At 38.1% G+C, this 17,516-nt stretch overlaps 1 protein-coding gene across 1 annotated transcript in view; it reads right to left on the bottom strand.

Moving 5' to 3' along the window:
- The window catches only part of mylka (myosin, light chain kinase a), a 184,388-nt gene that overhangs the window by 88,828 nt on the left and 78,044 nt on the right, over positions 1 to 17,516 (bottom strand). Inside the window, exons 13-14 of the mRNA XM_055148384.1 lie at positions 6,972 to 7,169; positions 2,307 to 2,514 (exon numbers count right to left, since the gene is read on the bottom strand). Of these exons, the coding sequence (XP_055004359.1) occupies positions 2,307 to 2,514; positions 6,972 to 7,169 (406 nt within the window). The remainder of the gene's footprint in view (positions 1 to 2,306; positions 2,515 to 6,971; positions 7,170 to 17,516) is intronic.

Raw genomic sequence — 17,516 nt, 5'->3', positions numbered from 1 at the left:
GGAGGTGTAGTTCAGGGGTCTCCAACCTTTTTCCTCCAGTGAGCTACTTTTACAAAACAAAAATGCTGGAGAGCGACTCATTAAGCGGCCGCAAGAAATTTATAGACAATTAAAAAACGAGGGCGAGCCTTTGGGTACAATTAGACGCCAATGAAACATAAACCACTGTCCTTTTATTAGTGCAAAAAGTTGGGCTTAAGAATTATACATTTACAATAGTAATGCAATAGTAAGGCATGTAATTAACCACATTTTTGTTATAAAAAAAAAAAAAAGTAAAAAAAAAAAAAAAGTATTTCGCTCTTTTCCCTATATTTATTTTTTTTATTTGATTTAATTTTATTTACTTATTACTTTATTTTTATTCTTATTATTAGTTATTTATTTACTTATTTTATTTTATTATTATTATTTCCACTGGAGACAATGGAGGAGGGAAATGGGAGGGGAGTGGGGGAATAAAAAACTTGTCACATTATATTATTGCTACTTATTGTTTTTTTTCTGAGACATCTGCTTTATGTGCACCAAAAAAAGAAAGAAAAAAAAAAAAAAAAGAGTTATTCATCAGCAAATGGTATAATTTCAAAATTCTTTGGGGAGCTACTTTGAAGGGGGTGGCGAGCTAGGGAGTTTAGGGAGTTTAAAAACACAGTGGAGCACTTCCTGTATTACCACATGACATCACAGGGTGGAACAGTGCTTTCTGTCTGAGAAAAGAACTCAGTCTAAATTTGCAGGGTTTGTGTGAATGAGTGCGTATACATGCACATCAGTAACCCGGTTATTAGCCATACCCCGGTTATGTCAGTATTCGTGTTACTGCGTATACATGCGCACTGAGAAACCGGGACACTCATATCCGCGTATACATGATCAAATGGAGTATCCCGGTTTCTTGACATAATCTTACAAATGCGCAGGCGCAAAAATTTACTTAAATCAATTTCATAAACCAGGAAAAATACAAACCGTGAGCTCCTTTAGCATAAGAAGCTAAGGAGCTACGAGATCTCCCACAATCCACTGTGCAGATTCTTCATTAAAATCTTCTGCATAAATAAACTCAACTTTACAACATATGAAAACACTATAGAGCTACATCAGCCCGTTTGATCAGATAATTCAGCTGTGATCACATTTGTTTACATTTTACAGAAACGAAACTTAAGACCGTAGGCTAATAAGCATAAACTGTTAGCGGCGATAAAAACAAAAAACTCTCTCCTTGCGCCGCTGATGCGATCAGTTTCTTTTGGACTAAATGACACGACTCTGTGGATTATGTGTGTTATTTCTGTGACAGAAGAGGAGCTAATGATGGTAAGTGTGTTTCCGTGCATATAGAGTATAGGAGATAGTTCATGTTTTAGTTTTTCAGCGATCACACGAGTGCAGGTCGTACGAGTGCAGATTGTACGTGTGCAGGTTTAGCGCAGCTCTTTATTTTACAGTCATTTCACTCGTTTGGTCATTTTATTTATGTTGGTCAATTTATTTATGTGACTACTGTTGTGGTGAAAAGACTGGAAAGTGTCTTTTGGACGCATGCGCACTCAACTTTATGTTGCAGTAACCGGGGTACTGCGTATACATGCCACAAGGAACCCGGTTACTATCGGAATAAACCAGCTACAGTAACCCGGTTTGTATTAACCGGGATACTGCCAGAACCGGGTTACTGAAACCGGGTTACTGCGTATACATGCACCATCAAGAAACCGGGATACTCAAAAAACCCGATCATAACCGGGATACTGATGTGCATGTATACGCACTCAATGAAATAAAACATAACTCCAGCTATGTTTTTGATAGGAAACAACAGTATAAAACAGATCAGAAAATACCATAATCTGGGCCCTTTAAGGTCCAGTTATTCCTATTCAAAACTGAAAACTCTCTATTAGGGGTGTAACGATATCCAAGTCTCATGATACAATATCGTCATGGTATGAACCTCAGGGTACGATATTTATTGCGATATTTTGTGGAGGCTCAACAAAACTGTTAATATGCTACTTCTTCCTCTTAAAATGCCTTGACAAGACTTAATCCAAAGAACTAAGACTTAAAAGTGCTTGGAACTGTTATTTCTTCTTGTAGTCTGCACTGAAATGGAGCAAAGGATCATGGTCTGTGTAGTTCCCTCTGTGTTTTTTAGCTATTTCTGCACTATAACTCTTTATTTAAGCAAAGAGAATTCGATATGTTGAGATGGTCCAGGATATTATTGTGAGAACTTTAACGATACGATATCATGATATTTCCGTTTTTGTTACATCCCTACTCTCTGCAGTACAAACCTGATCAGAAGGGAGATGACGTCCTCCTTCTGCAGCAGCTCGTAGTCTCCTCCAGAGGTCAGAGGTCGGCCGGGGTCAGAGCGGCTCCAGGTGAACTGTGGGAAGGGGTCACCGGCGATGGCGCAGGACAGCAGGACGTGTTGCCCCACACTGGCACTCACCGCTTTGGGCTTGGTGATGAACCAGGGCTGCACTCCATCCTGGGGCTCTGGGGGCATATAGTGTTGAAAATCAGATACTAATCAATACTAAAACTACTAGTAGTATCGAAACTAGATACTAATTTGAGCAGGTATCAATAATTTAAAAAAAAAAAATCAAGGGATTACACAGATATAAAACGACAGTGATATAAAAATTACCATTATTTAATGTTGAAAATCACATTCTATAGTCTAAATAGTGTTTTTTATTATTATTATTGTGGTATTGGAATCTGTATTGAGTATCGAGTATCGAGTCTATTCCTTAGTATCAAAATATTTTATCGAATATTGAAATTATAGTATCATCGCAATATTAATATCTAATATTGTACTTATATGAACTGTATATAATGCATGACAATTATTTTATCTTTTTTTATACAATGTTAGAGGTAGTGAAGTGTTAGTCTGATTCATCAGCCGGTTTCACTTCATGGAAACTGTCACATTAGGGATTTTTCGCTCGACAGTAGGCGGGTACTTTTTTAATTTAACCAATAGCTGCTATTTGGTTGTGATGTATCTAATGCACCAATTCACCAAACATTCTCTTTGTTCTGGCTTTAAATCCTCGATCTCGGGAATCGTTGCCAACACAGAATGTCTGTCTTCGTCTACATCCATCTTGACGCTTTGTTTACTGTTGTGCTGTTCCACAAAATGGACCAAGACAGGGTCATGGCTAGTGTAGTGTAGCTGTCAATTTTCTTTTTTTTTTCATATATATTTTATTTAATTTTTGATTTTTTTTTATATTGTGGTCTTACGGCCACACAAAAATGCCACAAAATATACAAGTGTACAAATGCCACATTTAAACCCCCTCCTCCCCATTCCCAAACCCCAATTCAACCTCCCCACACCCACCCCCACCCTTAACAGACGCTGAAAAGAAAAAGGAAAAAAAATAAATAAATAATAATAATAATAATAATAATAATAATAATGATAATGATATTGACCAGAAAATAATAATAAAAATAAAATAACATAATTACATTAATATATACAAATGACATACATTTACATACATACACATAAACGCACACACTCAAACACTCACCCATAACAAATACATTCAAAAATATATAAATAAATTAAAAAAAAAAAAAAAGTATAAATTACATATTTAAATATATGTGTACAGGTGTCCATATTTTCCAGAACATATCTTGTTTGCCATTTCGCTCATAAGTCAATTTTTCCAAGGGAATGGTTGATGATAACTGAGTTAACCATAAGTCCAGTGTAGGTAAATGCGGGGTTGCCCACTTCAAAAGAACACATTTTCTTGCCAAAGACGTCATAATCATTAACATAGACTGGGTAACATTATCAAAAAGTTTGTCAAGCTGTCAATTTTCAAAACAATTTAATGCTTATCCGTATCAGATTTATACTGTCTTCAAAACATGAAAAATCTTATTTTAAAGAGGAGGTATTATGTAAAATTGACTTTTTTTTCAAGATTTTACCATGTTATAATGCACTTCTATGATCAAAAACATGCCTGAAGAGGTCTTGAGGCACTATTCGAGCCCAGTAGTTTCTTCAATATTACATGATTAGTTTCACACCAATTGCAATGTGATAACACTCTAAGAGGGAGTGAAAAAAATGTAAAAGACACATATTAAACAATAAAGCATTTTCAAAACAATAAACGGTAACATGGTGATCTAAATAAATGCATTAGTAATCAATACCCCATAGAAGTGTGACACCCCTTGAGTTATTGTAGAGGAAATGTCATGGCTGAGGTTTCCAAAAGAAGTTTAAAAAGTTTGAATACAAATATTATCTCAGGTTTATGTGGCTTTACTCTGGACCATTATTTATTCACTCTCCGGTCACCACCTGGCTGCCCTCTGCACAACCTCTCCGACCATCATTAATCATGCGAATACAATCACTCTGGCTGCGCGGGTGAAGTGTCTTGCCAAAAGACACAACAGCAGTATGCAATGACTGCGCTACAGCTGAACCAACAATAAATCAAATATATACATTAGGAGGCATGTCGCTCTGGGTGGGTTTTCTTCCATGTACCCAAAGCTGTTGAAAAAAATGCACGTTTCGTTTGTGGAGATAATGAGGCTCACCATACACACACGTTCTGCTCCTGAGTGAAGTTAAAAACATTTTGGACACACGTTGGATCAACAAATGGACAAATAACCAGTTTTAATGTTACTCAAAATGTGATGACACTTTACATGAGGGATATACCCGATTGACCAAGCTATGTCAGATATTTATTCAAAATTTGTTGAGCCTGTGCGAAAAAAAAAAAAGCAATTACACATAAATGGCTTCAACCAGACCCACCTTTGCTGAAAAACTGGTTAAAATTAATGGAAGAAACTCATAAAATGGAATGTTTGAGATACATGTTAAGGGTTCAAGCTGATGTTTTTTATTTAAAATGGGCTAAATGGTCCAAATATCACTTTTTTTTTTTTTTTTTTGGACATGTAAATGTATGTTAAATGTATGTTAAATGTATGTTAAATTCTTTGCAGACGGTACATTTTTGTTTTTGTTATTGTGTAAAATGCTCAATAAAAATTAAATGACAAGAAAAAAAAAAAAAAAAAGACATGGTTTATTTCTGTCCTGTGAGTGTTGGTTGTTTTTAGTATCAGTACCTGCACAAATAAGTATCTTGTTTCAATATTTTGCATTTCAGAAAACAACAAAACATGCTATAAGATAATAATATTTCATACAGATGGGGGGCTGCCAAAATTAATATTGTTAAAATGCTGTTTTTTGTTGTAATACAGTGAGTTCTTGGGTCGTCAGGTTAAACATTTATGAATCTACCTTTTGGAAATTTCATGGCAAAGTACAATGTAATCAATAAAAAAATCTGGCTCTTATCAGCTATTTGGGATTATGGCATCATCATACTTTAGAATCTGAAAACCGCCAATTTTCAGTACATCAGACAACCCGAACAAAGGCATATCTTTAGTCATATTGATATTTTTATAGCTGATGCCATCAACATTTCCTGGGGGTGTGAAGTTAGACTTTAATCTGAGATTTATTTTAACACAGTCTGACCATAAAGAGTTGAATTTGGTTGAAACTACAACAGGTGAGACGATTTGTGTTGTTTAAATCCATTTTGTATTTTTTCATGAGTTTTCAGACTACTATTGAACATTGCTTCGGATTAAAAGAAGCAATATCAATAGTGTTGAATTCTCTTGTCTATTTTTATGCATAAGGTGCATCGGATTATAAGGCGCATTAAGCGAAACAAACGGACGACACTTGAGACTGATCCTTAGCCCAGGCGTCCACGATCCATCGGTAGATCGTGGTGTAATTCGCGTTGTCTCCCTGTCTTGGTGAATGTGGATTATGAATGTGAATGTGGGTGGATAATTTAAGTTTGTTTTTTTATTTCCTACGAGGACGACTCAAATATACATTGATTAATAATGTGTTTAATGCAGCTTTGCCATGTTTGTTTATATTTTACAAAAACAAAACTTAAAACTATATGGCTCATTTGCATAAACTATAACCGCTGAAAAAAACTCATTCATTGTGCTTCTATCAGACTAAAGGACACGACTCAGTGGAATATGAGTGTTCTTTCTGTGACAGAGGGATATGTTGCAGGTGGTGAGTCTGTTCTGTGTTTCTATCACGTTGGAGATGGTTCATGTGAAACATTTCAGAGATTATAAGTCTGCAGGTCATACATATAGACTGTATATATGAATGGATTTATATTCTCTGTAGCATTTCATTGATGTCATAAATGCAACACAATATGTTTTTTTTATACAAAGGATACAGGTTAAAAATAATGATATGCAGTGTTCTCATCATTTTAGATGTCAAAAGGGTTTTGTGGCTCCAGGTGTTTTCTTTTCGGTGGGAGTCGGTCCAAATGGCTCTTTGAGTATTTAAGGTTGCCGACCCCTGGTAAACACGAGCCCCATGTTTAAATCTTCACCTCCTAGCATTGTGGTGGTTAATTACTTTGAGGCACACAGACCTCGACACAGATCCATAAATCAAAAACAATGGCGACAAGGCGACGGCGGCAGTGTGCGCTGACAATAATTCGCCCTTTACTCGGCGAGGCTCCTGACTACATTAGCCAACAATCCATCAAGCGGTGTGGCTTTATAGTTTACCAAAGTCGTACTAAAACATTTTAACAGATTTTTCAGCGCTGTGTACCACATAAAATCAGTTTGAGGTCAGTAAGCACAACCAGAATTAATACATAAGGTGCAAAGGATTATAAGGAGCACTGTCGATTTTTGAGAAGATTAAAGGATTTTAAGTGCACCTTATAATCCAAAAAATATGGTAGATTTAAATACCCCCAACGTGATGTCACTGCAAAGTATCAGTACAGCTGTAGTTGATGTCTTTTTTAAGTTAATATTTTCTTTTTCTTCTGTTATATGGCTCGTGTGTTGTGCCTTACCCTCCACTGTGAGCCTGGCGTGGGTGCTGGCCTCCCCGTGCTGGTTCCAGGCTCTGCAGCTGTAGGTGCCCGTGTCCTCGGGGAACACCTCCTGGATGAGCAGGGTGCAGCGGTTCTTCTCCCGGAGCAGCTGGAAGTCCTCGCTCTCTGTCACCTCCTGCCCGTCGTGGAGCCAGAGCACCTCAGGAGGGGGCTGGCCTGAAGAGCAGAGCACAATCTGTTTAATCATCTGTATCATACTACTTAAACTGCTAATAAGACACACAACAAGAAGGTTCTGGGTTCAACTCTTCACCACCCAGGCCTTTCAGTGTGGAGCTGCATGTTCTCCCTGTGTCTCGGCAGGTTTCCTCCACCCAGTTTTTTCCCATTAACCCAAAACATGCACCATAGGTAAAATCCTCCAGCTAAGACACTCCTGACTAGAGCTGCTCAATTATGTAAAAAAAAAAAAAATACTATCATGATTATTTTGGTCAATATTGAAATCACGATTATTCAAATGATAATTTTTTAGTTACATGATGCATTTATTCAGCATTTCTCTCTCAAAAAACACACTTTGTTATTGATAATTTACACAAAACATTCAAAACTGAAAATAAACTCAAGCTACAAATATGAACCTTAGAGCAGTTTTGTGATGTATAAAATATAAAACGAATAAAATAAACTTTGAACATGAAATAAGGCATAGAAAAAGATAAATGTATCCAAAATAAACCATATATCCAGCTGTACTTCAATCTCTATATTTAAAAAAAATGAATAAATATACCCAAAATAAACTTTGTTAAGCTTTAAATCGTTTCAACTCGATTATATGAATTTGGAGATGACACACAAATTGAAATCGCGATCGAAATTCGATTCATTGCACAGACTTAGTCCTGACCAAGACTAGCTGAAGATCGGAAGATGAGTACGACACTGAAGGATGGGTCGAATGGGTTAATTTTTTCTTTTTTTTAACACTCCCAAATTCTAATCTAGATAAGGAAAAGTCTAATGGACAGAAAGTAACGTCTGCTTTCAATACATATATTATTTTAACATGCAAGGCCAATCCGTTTCAAATACTCAAGATCATATTAAAAGGCAAATAACAATCCAAATTATGTATAAGAACAAAATATAACTCCAAGTACACAAGGAACAACATTATAAAAACTGAAAATTCCCTAAATATACTGTAACTTCTTAGAGGATTACAGCTACATCTTTCATTCACAATAACTTGAGTCGTTGGTCGGCTGTGCTCTTTAAAGGCCAGACAGGAAGTAATGATTGTTGATAGTTACTTAACGAGATAATTTCATTACATTTGAGAAAGGTTAGTTAAGAGCCCCTGTTCAAAGACACGTGCAAGAGCTTAACCTTTGAACGAGATGGTTAAAGTTCTTACGCATTCATCCTAAGCCAAAGAAACCAGTTAACCCAAGATTCTACATCAGTGCACACATGAGGAGTTGGAAAAGGTGGAAGAGCTGGAAAATTAATCGCAACTGAATCAAAATCTCTGTTTGAATTAGCATATCACGTTTTACTTCAGCCTAAAGTTTAGCCTTTTCAGTCATGTCGTGATCCAAAAGGGATTGCAGTCTATGTCCCCGAATAGGCAATTTGTACAGCACAATTCGTACACAAAGTAATTCAAAGTGCTTTACAGAATAAGAAATACATTAAAATCACAATATAAACAATTCAAAACATAAATAATCATCATAAAATTTAAAAAAAGCGAGAGAGAGAGACATTAAACGAGAGAGAAGAGTGCGGTAAGTAAACCTTTCAGTGATTTGCAGCTAAACAGAACAGATCTGAGTCAGGATTTAAGCAGAGTTTAAGTAGAGTCTGTCTCGTGTTCAGGAAGACTGTTCCAGGTTTCAGCTGCGTGAACCTGAAACTCTGACTCCCCGTGTTTAGTCCTGACTCTGGGCACCAGCCGGAGGTAGGTCGAGATGTGCGAGATGGTTCATATGGCACTAACATGTCAGAGATGGACTTTGGTGCTCGGAGAGACACTTGGAGGTGCTTGGAGTTTACCGTATTTTCCAGGCTATTAGGCGCTCTGGATTATAAGAAGCACTGTCAATGAATGGTCTATTTTCTAACTTTTTTTCACAAATAAACCGCATCAGACTTTAAACGAAGCACAACAGTTGGATGGGTCAGTGGGACTTTGTTTGTGGCGTTCACGGTGACTCTGGGCTTTGTTCAGTTGTGGCGTGTTGGGAGGGTGCTGTCTGGGACCAACGGATTGTCGTTGTGTTCGCAGTGACGCAGTTGTTCAGTTGTGTCTTAGAAGCGACACGTTGCGCTCGCTTTTCGGTTCGTTCCTCCGTTCCGTTCCTCGTCAGTGTGGAGTGATGAGTGTGACTGTGGGTGTTTTTTGCTGTGCGGTCGCTGTCTGCTCCGTGTGTGTTTATGTGTTCTGCGGGTGTTGCGGCTTTGTATTTTACTGAAGTCGTACTGGGACACCTGAGTGGATTCGTGTATAGGGCGCTCTGGATTGTGGGCACACGGTCATTTTTTAATGGGGTTACAGGCTTAAGAGCGCGTCTAAAAGCCCTGAAAATACGGTATTGTTTTCAGAAATTATTTTTATGATTTTAACTTTTATGTAATTGTTTTGTTTGTAAGTGTCTCATTTGTTGTTGTTCTGTGTGAAGAGTAGCTGGTGTCACGGACGTCAGCTAATTGGGAATCTGAAAAAAAATCACATCAAAATACACAAACACACACAAACATGAGCTACCTATCTGGTCAGTCAGGACACTTTCCAGCTATAATTCAGTAAAATCCATTGGCTCTTAAAGTCTGAATTTGAGATCAGTTTAGTATGTGACTCAGTTGTTCAGTTGTGTCTAGAAGCGGCACGTTGCGCTCGCTTTTTCGGTTCTTTCCTCCGTTCCGTTCCTCATCGGCGTGGAGTGATGAGTGTGTCTGTGGGTGTTTTTCGCCGCGCGGTCGCCGTCTGCTCCGTGTGTGTTTGCGTGCGCTGCGGCTTTGTAGTTTACTGAAGTCGTACTGGGACACCTGAGTGGATTCGTGTAAGGGGCGCTCTGGATTGTGGGGCGCGCAGATGTTTTTTGATGGGGTTGGAGGCTTAAGAGCGCGTCTAATAGCCCGGAAAATACGGTATTCTCTGAACCACAGGAGCCAGTGCAGAGACCTGAGCACAGGATTTATGTGCTCGTACTTCCAGGTTCAAGTCAGGACACAATAAATAAACAAACAAACTGCTATCACTACAAGGGCTGCAATTTTTTAAGTACCATAATTTCATCTACAAATGACAAAATGTGCTAACCCTGTAGTTTAGATCTACACAAACTTTCTGAAATGTGATTCTTGCATTATTTTTAAGTTCATAGTTGGAACAGAATCCTATTATTCAAACAGAAATGGCAAATCTAATCGCAATGTTTGTCATAAAAATTGCAGTTACATAGTTTCCCAAAATCTTTCGGCCCCGGCAAAAACAGATAAGTGCCTTTGAGAAGAATGTCTGTTTGTCTATCAGTGTTTTCAAAAGCAAAATGTTTTTACTGCAATAAAAATATTATCCAATCACTTCTGCCTCAAATTAACTGCACTGTTATTAAAGGTGCACTGCGTAACATTTCTAGTGGAGGGTCCGCCACCTGCTTGTCTCCATGGAAATGTTATTGCTTTGCCTAGAAAGTTCCGCAGTATTAATTAAACCCATCGATCATTACATTACAAGTCAGATCTGTGGAGAATCACCCCTATTTATAGAAGGACTGACTGTACTACTGAGCAATAAAAACACCCATAAATAATAAATGCGATGTATAAATATTTAATGTCATATCATGGAACATTCCAGGCAAAGCAATAACATCTCCATGGAGACAAGCAGGTGACGGAACCTTCACCAGAAAAGTTGCGCATTAGGGATGGGACAATAAACACTCTTTTATCGTGATGAAAAGGGTAGAGGATAATCGTCCACCCATCATGGTCTTTTCTAGATCATTATTGTTTTCACTTTTAAGCAAAATACATGGTTTGGGTGTTTCCTGTGATTTATACTCCAGTGCGACTTATATATTAAAAATGTTCACACTGCAGCTGTGAGAGGTTCTAGTCTTGTGTGTCAGTATCTGCTGCTCCTGTTCCTCCTGTACCACTGTCACTTGGCTCTACTGCACATGTCTCCTGCAGAAAGAGCCTCTGTCCTGTCTGTATCATGTCAGTCGATCGCACCATTACTTCTGCACCACTGAACAATTTAACATTTAAACAAACTTATAAAGACACTGAGAAACTGAACACAAATGCCCCCAAAAAGAAAATTGTATTTTGCAGATTACAAACTGCAAGTCGTGAAATCTGCAGCTGAAAACGGTAATCGAGCAGCAGAAAGAAAGTTTGGAGTGATTGAGAAACTTGTGACACCGGGAGGATGCAACGTGAAACTTTCCTAAAGTCACTGGATGGATGGACAAAGCCTGGACTTCAGTGACACCGAAACCATCCTGTCGGGATTCAGAAAGGCCCGAATAATTCTAACTGGAACTGATGCCGAGTCTGACGACAGCGACACAGAAGGTTGGCTGGTGTGATTCTAGCTGCCACAGATGAATGCTGTCGTTGTGTCCTTGGGCAAGACACTTAACCCACCTTGCCCCTAGTGTCTGTGTACACTGGTGTGTGAATGTGTGTGTGAATAGGTGAGTGGTTCCTTGTTGTAAAGCGCTTTGAGTGCCTTGAAGGTGGAAAAGCGCTATAGAAAAATGTGACCATTTACCATTGACCAAGAGGAAGCGACGATTTACCTCCGGAGGTCGAGGCCGAGTTGCTCGGAAGTGACACCGAGGATGAAGAATTGAATGGATTTAGTGATTTGGAGTGAGATGGAGAGTTTGGTAAACTTGTTCTGTTCTGTTGTTTATGTTATAGTTTATCTGAAGAACTGTTCATATGTGACGTTAACAGTCTGTTGTTCTCTGTTCTATTGTTTTTACTAGAACTTAACTTTCAACAGGAAATGTCAGTTCCTGGTCTCTGATTTTATAAAATAAATTTCCCTCAAAAAGTGCAATTTATAGTCCGGTCCAACTTATATAGGGTTTTTTTTCTTCTTCATTACACATTTTTTCACTGGTGCGACTTGTACTCCGGAGCGACTTATAGTCCGAAAAATACAGTACTATAACAGTTGTTTAAATATGGAACCTCTATATCCATAACATTTTTAACTGTCAATATTGTCCCATGCCTATTGCACAGAGCACCTTTAATATGTTTAAAAGATGGTACCTAAATGATTTCTACACTGCACTATCCGGGGCATGTTTTTGTACAGTCTTCAGCGTCAGTGGAAGTCTACAGGGACGGTAAATCTTCGTAGCTCGAGAGGACATTTGTGAGCATGTCTTGGTGGGTCTGCGGTGTTGTGAGAGCTGCTCATGTGTGCAGACAGATAGTGCTGCTCTGATCCCCACAGCTTATATGGAGAAGAAGCCCCAGTGGAAAATCATTATGTAACAAACACAAAGCAACGAGAAGCGGGGGGGTTGAATGGACTTCTGTAATGACGGACCGATACTGTATTTCCTATTTGGTTTTTGTGGCTGCTGTCTCATGTCTATCGCTGTCAGCCAGTCGCGGTCTGCTGCCTTTGACTTCCATCAGTCGCACTTAAAAACATGCTTGAATTTAATATATTTATAATTTAACAGATACAAATGGGCCCGGTCAAGCAGAAATAAACAGCAAGGCCAAAAATTCAAGTTAATGCATCTGATATAAAAATGTATTCAACAGATACATATGTACTCTAGTTTATGAAACTGTTGACCTTTTTTCTGTACCATTTTTGGTTCTAAAGTTACATACGTTTTAAACAGACCATGTATGAAACATGGAACAAAAATTATTTCCCAAATTACAAAAACCTGCAAATCATGTAAATAAATGGATGTATTTCATCATATCTTGTGTTATTCCATCTTTGAACTGTTAATGAAGGTACATGATTTTTTTTTTTTTTTTTATGTATTTAAAATGATAAAAATTAGCTTGGAAGGACTGACATATTTTATAGAAATAGTTTCCTTTCATTTTGAAGTAATATTAAAGTATTTGGAAGAAAAAAGCGACAAATGATGTAAAATCCTGCACCTTCTACTTGTTTGCACAATTTTCCCTCCGTTACCATGACCTTTCTTAATAAAAAAATCTCATTACTCAAAAAGTAAGAGGTTTTTCAAACTAATCTTGTACCATATGGTAGAAAACTATATGAAGCAAATATTCAAACCAGTTTGTTAAGGATATGTAAGTGAGAACCAAGAGTTATCACTGTTTGGATTTATTGCCTAAAAAGTGCTGCATATTTCATTCCCTCCGTTACCGACATGAGTTTTTAAATTTTTTGTCAACAACTTGAAAGAATATCACAGGTTTAACTTGACCCTGTTGGAGTGTAACTCTTTCCTACATTCTGATACTTTACTTATTTCAATAGTCCCTCTAGTTTCTGAATAAGAGACATTTGAATGTCAAAAATCTGCCCCTGTTTCCCTCCGTTACCACTTGACCAGACCCAATAGAATAGCATTTTTCATATTTTAAGGGTAATGAGATATTAATTCTAATTTAAAGGCAAACATGACTAGCTCCGGAGTTAGTTTTTATTATTTAGATGCTGTCAAAAGTTAAAGGTGCACTATGTAACTTTTCCAGTGGGAGGTCCATCACATACTAGCCTTGCCTGGTTAGTACTTGGATGGGAGACTGCTGGGAAAATCAGGTGCTACAGTGGGGCTCAAATTGCAAAAAAACTGTTGTTGTGTCCTTAGGCTAAGGCTGGGTATCATTTAGAAGTTGCTGATACGATACGTACCTCGATACAAAGGCCACGACGCGATACGTATCTCGATACAGTGAGTTTTCGATTTGATACGATTCAATACAGTATATTTCAAATCAATTCGATACGGTTCAATGAAAAGTAATGGTTAAATCGTGGCTGTGATAATAAAAGTGTTTGTTAAACCACTTCTTGTGCAAAGTTCATATAAAACACAAACATTTTAATCCTCAAAACAGTAAAAATGTCAAATGTGAGAGTTTCCTTCCACAAAACAAGCAACAAAACTGTAGCTCTGTAACAAAATAATTCAACAAAATATACCAAAAAATACTCTTTGTGATATATCCATACAGCAGTCCACGATATCGATACTGTATCATCACATTAAACGATACGATATATCGATATTTCAATATTTTTGCACACCCCTACCTTAGGCGATACACTTTTCCCACATCGCCTAGTATGAAGGTGTTGTGTGCGTGGTCAGAGGGGTCGATGGCACAGATTGGCAGCCACCTTTACATCAGTCTGTCCCAGGGCAGCTGTGGCTACAATAGTATTTTACCACCACCGAGTGTGGAGTGAATGAATAATGATCTGTAAAGCGTCTTTGTGTTTCTTTATGTTTGTGAAAAGCGCTATATAAATAAAAAACATTTACTAAAAACGTATTGATGCATCTATTCTTGGTTGGTCTATTATTGCATTTGGGGTGTTTTTATTCCTCAAAAACACCTTGAAAAACGTCTATTCTTATTACGAGTGGGGTTGCCTATTCACAGATCTGACCTGTAACTTGACCTGGTGGTGTCACCTGCTTGTCTCCATGAATATAGATCAGGGGTGTCAAACTCATTTTGGTCCGGGGGCCGAATCCAACCTACTTTGATCCCAAAGGGGCCGGATCAGAAAACTCATGGCATATATACCCTAAAAACAGCAATAAGTTCAAATATTTGTGCAGAGAAACACAAATCTATTACAGAAATATTTTTTAAATGATGAACTGTTTCTTTTACAAAATATTATAATATTATGAACAACCTGAAACTTTAAGAAAAATGCAATTTCAACACAATGTTTTAACATGAACTTGTATGCAAATAGGAATAAGTCAATTTTTCTTGGACAATCCTGCACTCGGCTCCACTTTTCTCATGTTGGACATTTTTCTGATGAGGGTGTCATGGTCAACAGTCAAAACGATCGTCCTTTAAGAGCGTTTGGAAAGAGACAAGTCTTCATTTGTGCTGCTCTGGTGGGAGGGGCCACGTACAGAGACGCTGGAGACACTGTTATGCTCAGCGATGCAGAAAATTACCAATATTTTAATAGAAAATATAATTAAAATATTTTAGTAGAAAATCAGCCGAGGGCCAGATTAAAGGTCTTGGAGGGCCGGATCCGGCCCCCGGGCCTTATGTTTGACACCTGTGATATAGATTATAGAAGTTTAATGCCTCACTATGGAACATTCTTAGCAAGGCGAACCCTTAACTGCAGGAATTACATAGAGCCCTTTTAAAGTATATGAAGAAAATATGACTGTGTAATACTAATGTTTGGTTATTCATGTTTTAAAAGGGATTGTAGAAGTTTTGTGGACAGAAGAAATGCCCGTATCATTCAGATAAGAATTTCACCATATTCGTGATTAAAGGTACACTATGTAACTTTTTGGTTGGGGGTCTGTTTCTGTGGATATGTCATTGCGCAGTCTGGAATGTTCCACTGTATGACATGATACATATGACACTCTACCTTACGTTTACTCAATTACAGTTGGTTTTCTACATCAAAAATGCCTAAAAAAAACAGGTATTCTAACTGCTGCCTCTTCACATATCGGATCTCTAACTTGGTCTGGTTTGGTCACACAGAATGATTCAAGGCTATGAATATTTCCCTCCCTCCGTTTTCCAAAATAAGATTGTGCACACAGCATCATTTTCCAAAAAAGTTTTCGTTTACATCAACCCGCTTAAATACACCATCAAGCGCAATCATAATTACACCAATATTTATTTCATTACAGTTCTAAGTTTTACTCAAAAATACCTTGAAAAAACGTGCATTACTGAGCGGACTCGCCTCTCCACAGATCTGTTAAAGAAATCACTGACCTACGAGCTCATTGGTCTCTGGTCGTAGATATGAAACATCAGCCGTGTGTGCAAATGCAAACACATGAAAAGTGTTTGCACCAGAAGAAATGCAACTGCTGCTCTGACGCTTTTATGATCATTATCACAGTGAAAGGTAAACACTGGTCACACTTTTGGTGCGTCAGCTCCTAAAACTCTGTTTATCTCACTTTACACACAAATGTGAAATCGTAGTTTTCCAGAATCTCCACTCGAGCCGGACTTTTTAGAAAGATTGGCTTTCAGAGGCGAATTTGCTGTTTGCGTGTAAAGAAGAGTACAAACGAAGGGAAATGTCTCAGCTAGGGATGTCCCGATCACATTTTTTGCCCCCGAGCCTGAGTCGAGTCCGAGTCATTTGATTTTGATACTTCTATAAAACATTATGAAAGGAACTAAGAGCAAAGAATAAGATCCAGGATGTATGTGGGGATCAGATTGTGTTGATTTCAATGTGTAATATTTGGGCTAAACTTGTGAAAAATCAAATGTCCAAAACTTAAATTTTATTAACTTTTCTAACCATGCACCATCATTTGTATCAACATGCAAACAAACAGCACCGTGCGATGACGCCATCAGCCGCGCAGGTGTAAACACGGGCCTCAGAACCACAGGCAACAGCGCCTGACCTGACGTAACGGCCGAGTCCGGATCGAGTACGCAGTCACATGATCGGCACCAGATCGGGACAACCCTATTCTTAGCTTTTAAAAATATCAGTGAACGTGTAAATGGAGCCTAATACTATATTGTGAAGCATTCCAGGCAAAGCAATAACGTCTCCATGGAAAAAAATCATTTGACGGACCCTCCACCAGAAAAGTTACACAATGCGCCTTTAAATGGAGCAATAGTTAAGATCACAATCACATCTACATTAACTGCTACGCTCTACCTGTCAAGCCAAACATATAAATATACTCTATTTACCCTCCTTCACTTCACTCCCCCACCTCAACCTCTGCAGCAGACAGTGTTGGGGAGTAACAGATTACATGTACCGGAGTTACGTAATCAGAGTACAAATTATGAGTAACTGTATTCAGTTACAGTTACTGTTTCAGTGAGTGGTAATTGGATTACAGTTACTTTGTTGAAATAAATGGATTACATGGAGGTATTTTCCTGTTTTCCAGACACTAAACCAGGACTAAACCAGGACTAAAACCAGGTCTAAACTAGATCTAAACCAGGTCTAAACCAAGACCAAAACCAGGACTAAACTAGATCTAAACTAGAAAAGCACTCAGAGAGCGCAGACCTCCGCCAAGGACTACCCCCATTTTTGATATAAATTGCGATAAAATCATCAGATCCGGATCAGCCTTTCCCATTGGACTAAACCAGGAATAAATCTGTCACGTGGAAACAGAGGGAGGACCCAAAACGCAGGACTGCTTCAAAAATATTTAATGACAAATCAAAAATTCCAAAACTCAAGACTAAATTGCCATGACAATGAGACACAGAGACAATGGACCAACAAAGGGCAGAGGAGAACACAGGGTATAAATGCGCACACACAGACACAGGTGAAACACATTAGGG

The sequence above is a fragment of the Boleophthalmus pectinirostris genome, unplaced genomic scaffold, assembly GCF_026225935.1.
Source record: "Boleophthalmus pectinirostris isolate CB_2022bp ecotype Guang Dong unplaced genomic scaffold, ASM2622593v1 HiC_scaffold_1, whole genome shotgun sequence".
NCBI classification, from domain to species: Eukaryota; Metazoa; Chordata; class Actinopteri; order Gobiiformes; family Gobiidae; genus Boleophthalmus; species Boleophthalmus pectinirostris.
Note: the sequence above shows the minus strand (reverse complement) of the source record. Positions and strands in the feature narration are given on the sequence as shown.